This window comes from Rhagoletis zephyria, unplaced genomic scaffold, assembly GCF_001687245.7.
Source record: "Rhagoletis zephyria isolate East Lansing unplaced genomic scaffold, Rhagoletis_zephyria_1.1 Rzeph_scaffold_00080, whole genome shotgun sequence".
NCBI classification, from domain to species: domain Eukaryota; kingdom Metazoa; phylum Arthropoda; class Insecta; order Diptera; family Tephritidae; genus Rhagoletis; species Rhagoletis zephyria.
The window spans coordinates 254,754-264,128 of NW_016157164.1; the positions used below are offsets into that span (position 1 = coordinate 254,754).

The 9,375-nt window shown below is 35.7% G+C and overlaps 1 protein-coding gene across 1 annotated transcript in view; it reads left to right on the forward strand.

Annotated features, from left to right (window-relative positions):
• wwk (anoctamin 8 white walker) overlaps nucleotides 1-9,375 on the forward strand; it is a 499,833-nt gene that overhangs the window by 214,022 nt on the left and 276,436 nt on the right. Inside the window, exons 6-7 of the mRNA XM_017629247.1 lie at nucleotides 3,222-3,357; nucleotides 5,135-5,265. Coding sequence (XP_017484736.1) covers nucleotides 3,222-3,357; nucleotides 5,135-5,265 — 267 coding nt within the window. The remainder of the gene's footprint in view (nucleotides 1-3,221; nucleotides 3,358-5,134; nucleotides 5,266-9,375) is intronic.

Genomic DNA, 9,375 nt, shown 5'->3' on the forward strand with positions numbered 1-9,375 from the left:
GGATAATTGTACTATTCCTTTATTATTAAAACAAAATGCTCACTGTAATATTATCCAAGAAAATAACATTCCCTTACAAATATTAGATAATGGTAACATTATTATAGACTATGAACACATATGGAACGGACTCAAAGTAAACGGTCCACATTTAATCCAATTCAATTTTAATACAACTATTGATAATAAAACTTATATTAACCATAAACAGGAAATAAAAAATGTAATACATGCCCATCAAAACGAAAAAGTTAATATATTGAAAATTTTAAACTCCGAATCAGATTATAAATTTACCAATATACAAGAAATGTATAAATTAGTGATTCCAATTGAAGAACATCCTTGGAAATTTACTTTATATTTAACCATAATAATAATTATACTAATTCTACTTATATACTAAATTATAAGATTACATACATATCGACAACTACAATTAAGCACCAAACGTCGAAGAAACTTCGAATTAGCTTACCTAACCGAATTACAAAGATGTCAAAACCTAAGCCCTTCGAAATGAGGACATTTCATTTTTAACACCGGGGAGAGTTAACGACCTTAATACATATACTGCATATATTACATACATACATACACTACATACATAGCTAACATGCCTGGTCACATACATTACATATATACATAAACTATAATGTACAAATAAACAAGTTTGTCTCATAAGTAACAAAAGAATATGATAACATTGTAAACAACCTTCAATAACAAATTTAATCACTAAACCAATAACAAACACCATTTATCATCAGTAGTAGAAATGGTATAAATAGGATGTAAGCATAAACATGTAAGCAGTTCGAGATTATACGAATTCAAATAAAGAGCTCTTGCTCAGAAAAATATAAAAATATTTTTTTTTTTTATAACTTTCCTGACTTGAGTATTAAACTCGAGCGTATGCCTAGGGTGCCGCTAGTGGCTAGAGTGTACTAGTGGTGCGGGCAAATTCTTTAGACTTTCCATACACAACGCAAGCGGTTTGATCAAACTTCATCATGGCAGCCAATAGCCGAAAACGTACCCTTTTCACAACCACTTTCGGTACTTTTGTCGACCTAATCCGCGTTTCATCCACTTTTCTTCCCGTTTTCGGAAAAATTTTCGGATTTTTTGCTGACTGGGCTCTTCTTGTAACAAGGGCAGCAGCTTCGCGCACGTGTATATATTACTTTTTCTTTGGAACTTCGCAATCACACTGTCAAAGAGCGAATCAACACGATTTTAGAGGCAGTCTTCTCGTGTTAGTGAGGTACTCAGTCTTCTCGTGTTAGTGAGGTACTCATTCGCAATGCAAATCGAAGAAGAGCGAAGTATTTGAGACTTACGCCACTAGCAACGAAATTTTTAAAGCTATCGAAAAATTTGTACAGAACAATGGTTTGAAATGGAGCAAGTGTGCGGATATTTGCGGTGATTGGAAAAACGAAAGGAGCGATGTTTAGGATGAAGCAAGAGGCAGAAAACGCCACAAGAAGTCACTGTATGCCCCCTCGGTATTCCCTGGCGACTAGGAAGATGCCGCCACTAGAAGATGAGGATGGCTTCAACTGGATAACAAACCTGTTTTCATGTGGCCCGAAAAGCTTTTGAAAACCTTCTGGACCTCAGTGAAGACAGCACTTTGAATATTAAATGCTACGAAGGAAGCCAAGAGAGTTCCGGATGCAAGTATATGCAGAATACACTGCTGTTGGAAAGATTGCATTAAAGATACTATGTTTAACACCTTACTAAATATATCTCAACATAAGTTTTCGAAAACAAATTACAAAAAAATTGTTGATTCTCACAAGATAAACCATCTCTTCATAAAGAAGAATATTTTAAAAATAGTTCTTGAAAAACGCCAATTTTTTGAACCAAGTTTTTTGTAGAGAATTAAACAAGGATTACGACGTTAAGATGAAGTTTCTACGATGGGCATGACCCGAGATATGACGATGTACTCCTTCATGATTAGTCAGAATTACGAAAAAATCCAAACTTTGACAGATCATATCTCCAAAGAGAAAAGCGAAAAAAAAATCCTCGAACACGTGTTAGCTTATTTCATGTATAGAACCCATAACAAAAATTTTAAGCCAATCGAAATTGTGACACCAAATTTGGTGTCCGATATGAAAAAGAATGTCTCATATATGTATATGAGCATTCGGAGCAGCAGCAAACTACATATATGGGGCTTCCAGACCTGGAGCAGCTATCTGCGCTGCTGCTCCGGACATCTTGTGGCGGTTAGCGAAGGATATCTGACGTTGGAGCATATATGTATATGAGCAAACCATATAGTAGCTGCTCCGCTTCCAGAACCGCTATATATATATTACTGATGTTACGCCCCAAAATTTGCATCCCTAATTGTGCCCCTTATAAGGACATGCCTTGTTGTGTGGTATTGATTATAAAATTTTAACTGTAAATTATTATCTTAAAAATATTTCAACTGGTCGATAGCCATCAAACTATCCTATGCCTATTACCTTGTCCTAGCTCCATAACATAACACAATGGAAGTAGGATAGTTTATCTTAGATTAGGTTCACATATAAGTAGATATTCCTAATTTTCGAGCTTAGCTCCCTAATCTGTAATTAGAAAAAGAGATTCGCCATACAAAATGCATCCTTTGTTAATCTGTAATTATAAAATAATCTCAGATTTAACCGATAACTTTTCGGTGTACTACCTGCTTTTATGGGTTTTTTTTGCGAACAAGAGGGGAAATGCCAAATGTAAAAGTAAACAAAAATGAACGCTAGCAAGGAAAAGAGGTTTGTAGAGGTATTTTTTATAAAATATTAAGTTAAAACATATTTAAATTGCTTTATATAGCAGAAAAAAGTGATCACGGTGCCACAGAGAAGAAACATAACCTCTCCTTGAGATTTGAGAATAACAAGCACAAAAAATTTTACGGCTAATAATCTGAGATTTGCCTGTGTAAACGGGGTGATTGAAAACAAGCTTTGATTGAGATAATATTTATATGTGAACATACATCAACAGTTTTTGAAATATGATCAAACAATCGGGATTGAGTATATGACTATAAAGTTATGTAAGTTAGTTCATCTCAGGCGTTCAAGATAGGATACATTTATGGATATCGACTAGGTGAGATCGTATGTATGAGTACAAACGCCCTTGTATGTATAGGTAGATGTCGAATACATTTATATAAACATGTTTCTTTTTTGTAGGATTGGTGGGACTCTAAGCTACCGGAAGAAAGCGTACTCTGCTGCTTGAGCGTAATCCCAAAGGTTTTATTGGCTGGTGCTATAACGCTAATGGACGAGGCATATTATAAATTGGCCGTTTGGCTGAATGATCACGGTGGGTTATGATTTGCAATACGCATGCCCAACTATGTATAAATTGTCACCTTAATATAGAAGGGAAATCAAAACACAGAAAAGTCGAAATACTACGTATAAAAACCGTATAGAATTTAAATACAGCTACCACATAAACAAATTTGCTACAGTATTTCAAAGAAATTGCTCCTGAAGAACTTCACTTTTTATGAAGATTTTTAATTATTCCGTAAAGAAACAAAAGTGTTATACCGGTCCTTTCTACATATCGCACACCGTCTTCAAAATAGTCGCAACTAAAAATTTGGCAGTTTTGAGATTATGCGCTAAAAATGCACACAGAGCTTTCATTTACCTTTCAGCAAAAGCTGGGTCAAATTTTTGTTCTAATTTGTTATACCTAAGGTCGCCCTTGCCCTTGATTATCGGTGACAGGTAACAAGATCAACGGAAATAAGGTCAATTGACTTTATTTGCCACACTACCTTACATTATTACCTTTTCAAAAGCGAAATAAAGTAAAAAAAAAATTGGAAATAAAGTCATTGACGCTATTTCTTCATTCAAATGGAAATAGCGTAAACAATGCTTAACAGGCTAACCTAATATTCACGCACGCCGCCAATTTATTGTCAAAAATTTCTCATGCACATGCAACTTGTATGAGATCAACCGAAATTGAACGGCGTGCGTATGAAGCTAACTCAATTTCCAATTTTTGTTCTGCGTGACATTTTGATTTGACGTTTCGCTCAATGAAATCAAATGCAAACGCATGCAAGTCAATTTCGGGTGACGCAAAAAAACAAATTCGACGGCATGCGTACCAAAACGCAAGCCGCGAATATTAGGTTAGCCTGTAAAGTATGTCGATTCATAGAAAAAAATGTTCTTACAATAAACATTGCCCGTAAGTGCTGTTTTTTAAGAGATGAAAAAGGTAGTTGCCAAATCGTCAGTGTGGTGCTATTAATCTACACACAATCATGAATGAAATTTACGAATATAGGAAAAACACGATGCGAAAAACCAAACGCAAAACGAATACGAGAAATATTTGAAGAAAGAGTGTAGAAATGATCCAGAACTTGCAAAACATGTTCCGTGTCCACAAAAATAAAGCGAACACTATTAAATTGAAGAAACGGTCTATGTCCAAAAACCCCGGAGGAACACTGAAAGAATTTTTTGTTTTAAGTTAGCATATTCTGAACGATTTCGGAATGTCTAAGGTGGAAAAAACCAACCTTTCTATAAGGAAACAATAATAGACAAGGAGTTTTCTTGCACTGTATTCATGTCTCCGCCAGCAATTTTTGACGACATCATTTAAAAGCAGCTAGAGGGTACGACGACATTATTAGATGGCCAAGCCAATGTGCCAAAATGCGGGTATAAACAATTATTGATTATTTAATATGGGAACCGAGATCATGTAAGTTGGTTGGTTTTTACACACTTTTGAAACACAAATTATATGCTTTTTTACTGCAGAAAAGTTGTTGCTCTGCGGTATAGCACGGGGGAGCGGGGGAAGGGGAGAGGTGCCGCGACGTAGGGTGACGTGGTGTATCGCGCCGGTCGCGCGGGTTCCGCGGGTAATAATGTCAATTGACTTTATTTCGCACCAGGGTGGTGTGACTCTTTTGAAGACGGTGTGCGATAATATATTAAGATGTTCATATAAATTTTACCAGAATCGAAACTACAAGAGAAGAAATACACTTTATTATTTTTAAATTTGTAGACTTACTTCGAGAGTAAATTAAATTACACGCTTTTTATCTTTATTGTAGAGAATTACCGACTCCAGTCTAAATACGAAAACCATCTTATAGCAAAAGTTGCACTTTTCCAGTTCGTAAATTCATTTTTATCATTATTCTATATTGCCTTCTACTTACGGGATGAAGATAAACTAAAAGAGGTAAGCAAAACATATTTGATGTGCAGAGTAATAAAGTTAAAGATGTTCCAAAACAAAAAGGAAATTTTTTCCTTTTTGAAAAATTTTAAAAAATTTTGAAAAAATTATTATTTCCTCGAATGCCGCTAAATAACTTAAGTTTCTGTGTCAGCTTCGAAGTCCTTAAGAGTGATCTTCCCGGAGCCGTAGTTAACCTTGTTGTCGCTCCTCGCTATAATATCTCTCTCTAGGATAGAGTTACGCTACTTTATCGATCCCAGCCTTGTACAGCTCCAAGGCTCTACTATAGTCAGAGGGAACTAACGTACTCTTGTAAACATCCATCGTCTGTACAAGTTAAGCAAGTCATATTGCTTATTCCAAATAAAACACAAACTTTATTTTATATTAAACACTTTTATTTAATAAATTAAATTAGTTGCTTTGCAACCTTACTTTACTTCCAAAGAAGGACTGCCCCTTGAAGGGTGATGATACCGCCTTAAATACCCTTGTGATCAGCGGTATTCACCTGTTGATGTTGTTGTGCAGAAAAAGGTCGCTATGATGCTATTGCTAGCGACCTAGCAACAGAGTTGTTCTGATCAGACGCACATTACTTCGTATCACGGCGTAGGCTGCTGGCCTACCTCCTAAGCGGCGTGAGTACTAGGTACTCATGAAATTTGATGTGTATACATATACGAACGGCAAAGCATAAAAGTACGTTTACATATAAATATAATCTCAATCAAAGCTCGGTAGCTGTCAAATTGGTTGTGCTTGTTATTCACACAACTCGAGGAAAAGTTAAACTTCTTCTCTGTGCCACCGTGGTCACTTTTTTTTGCAGCACATATTAGGCCATTTAAATATATTTATAACTGAATATTTTATCAAAAATACCTTTACAAACCTATTTTCCTTACTAGCGTCATTTTTTGTTTACTATAATATTTGAAATTCCTCCTCTTCTTCGCAAGTATAATCGATAAAACGAAGTTGGACACCAAAAAGTTATCGGTTTAATCTGAGATATTTTTAATTATAATTCTGCATGGCTAATCTCTTTTTCTAATAACAGATTAGAGAGTTAAGCTCGAAAATTAGGATAATCTTTTTATATGTAAAGCTATTATTAAGCGATTCAGTTACATACATACAAATGTAGGTTAGGTTAGAAATTAAACATTAATTTCACTTAAGTTTATTAATTTTTCTGATTTAATTTTTTTATTCATTTTCATTTTTAATTATTTTAATACGTGAAATTATCGGTATGATTGATAAAATATACTTGTATATACTTGTGACTCAAGGGCGTTAAAATATCTTGGAAACACCGCATCAGTTATTGTTTTTAAGCCTATAGTTTGAGCATTTCTATTTGTATATATTCCTAAATTTACCAAAATAGACTACTAAACCTATGCCTAAAACCATCTACGAATATCAAAACCAGGGCATGAATCACGTATGACGACATTCGTCTGAACGATATCGTGTCGAGATTGTCTTGCTTCATAAAAATCAAAAATTGTTTGATCGTTTGTGCGATATCGTCAACTCGATTCCAGTTTTGCTTCACGTAACAGTAACTGTAGCCGTCATCGATTCGCCAACAGTTAGCGAGTGGCGAAACGAACGAATACAAACTCGCTATCGTCTATCCGTGCTAGATAACTTTGTTGTTGCTTTCACATGCAAAATTTTTCGTTAAGCGACCGGAACTCAGACATAGCAAGCAGCGAAGTGGCGAATCGATGACGGCTATTAACACGTAACCGCAACACAAATGCATAAATCAGTGTTTTGACAACATCGTTTTGTCAGTATCGTTTGAACGACTATCGTTTCAAAGTTACGTGATTCATGCCCAGTTGCAACAAATGAGTCCATACATATTTATGTACATACATAGGTACAAAGCCGTATGCATGTGCGGAGTTTAAATAATCGGAAGTAATAATCAATTGAAGCGAATTTCCTCTTACTATGCATATGCCTAAATGTATGCAACCATTTGGCAAGCAAACACAGGGTGCTTCTAATGAAAATAAAAATTTTATGCTGAAATACACATGGTAAGCCCTTCGAAATTTTGTGCTGGGATATGCGTTACAGCTTCGCAAATTTTACCCCTACCGAAACCAAAGATGTATACACATCAAAAATGTATTATAACGTTCCTTAGACCTGGGTGTTTTCATAACCACATATCTTTTAAGGGTTAAGTGTCGCTAAATTTAGTTAACACGTATTTACACGTGCTTATCTTGATACCATCAATGTATTTTTTTCTATATTGGCCGCCCCTAATATTTGGCCACCGTAGGTACGGGCCTATTGGGCCTCAGGAAAAATCCGTCGCTGGGGATATTTGCAAAAATTGTAAGCGTCTTTGCAAAACTTAATATAATGACTTAAAAATAGGATTTTTTGAAGAATAAGCTCCAAAATTTGAGTAAGCGAATAATAAAAAATTTAAATAAAGGGATATATGAGAAAATTCTACTGTAGCTGTGGGTGCTGAAAACTCGTAGGCCTTCCACGGTTGATCAACCTCACTAAATAACTGTTTGGCTGACTTCCAAAACGTCAATTGCATTGCATACGTACAAAGTTTAATGTTCCATAACGCCGAACTACAATTGGTTGACAATGTATACTTTTCCAAAACGCATCCGAAAATTTATCGAAACGCATCGCTAGAGTAATCAGCACATCAGAGACAAAGTTGATGCTTCGTTTGTTTTTAGTTACCGTTGGTATTTTAAAAATGCAAATTTTTGAAATGGTGATCATGGTTTTATTAAATATTCAAAATATGCAATGTATATGGTTGCAATATTTCGCAACTCTGCATATGCAAACAGTTTTAATACCGCAGTAGAACAGTATCCAAACATTGTGTATTGGTGCGTTTTGGAAGTCAGCCTTTTTTAGCGATATGCTTAACAGCTCTACAATGTTCACTAGCTCTGTGTTGGCTGTGTAGCCTTCTGTTTAGTAACTCAGTAGCATGATGATGGGTAGATGGGTCGAAAATTCGCTACAGAAACTCCCAAGCACCCATGAAAGTAAGCCCATCAGGCCTTGCCAAAAGTAGTGCTATAACTGAAGCAGCACTAGCGATAACCGGCCTCATTATGTAAGTTAAGGTATGATATCACCACCTACATTACAAAGGCATTTCCTTGCATATAACCTGCCGCAGAAATAGGCAATACCAGGGCAACAGAAAACTAAAGCGTCAATAGTCAGTTGATGCAGCTTACCAACAATCCAACTACATTAGAAACATAACTTGCCTAAATGCGTGATATCACAGCATAGCAACAACAATTGCACGAGTTGGGTACGCAGCCCAACAGCAACCCACAACTCACTACCTGCCTTTGCCTAACAAACCAGATATTATAATCAGCATAGCAACGTCATATGCGTGAGCTCGTTTTATTATCACAACAAAGGGTGATCGCTGCTTGCACTTACCTTAGCAACAGCAGGCTGGGCATGCAGCACATAAGCATTGCCTGCCTTACCACCCACTGCATAGCAAGCAAAGCTTGGTTGACAAGCTTAGGAGGTAGGCCAGCAGCCTACGCCGTGATACGAAGTAATGTGCGTCTGATCAGAACAACTCTGTTGCTAGGTCGCTAGCAATAGCATCATAGCGACCTTTTTCTGCACAACAACATCAACAGGTGAATACCGCTGATCACAAGGGTATTTAAGGCGGTATCATCACCCTTCAAGGGGCAGTCCTTCTTTGGAAGTAAAGTAAGGTTGCAAAGCAACTAATTTAATTTATTAAATAAAAGTGTTTAATATAAAATAAAGTTTGTGTTTTATTTGGAATAAGCAATATGACTTGCTTAACTGGCGCCCAACTAGGAAAAGAACCAAGTGTCCTGTAAAAAAATTTATGTCCTTCAAAAAGGATAGTGACTTATCAAAAAATAAAATTCGATATCCTTACAAAAGGAAGTATAAACAATTAAAACCTTAACTATTAATAAATTATCCTTATAAAGAGGAAAAACTATTAAATTTTGAAAAGAACCAAGTGTCCTGTGGGAAAATAAATGTCCTTAAAAAAGGATAGTGACTTATCAAAAAATAAATCTT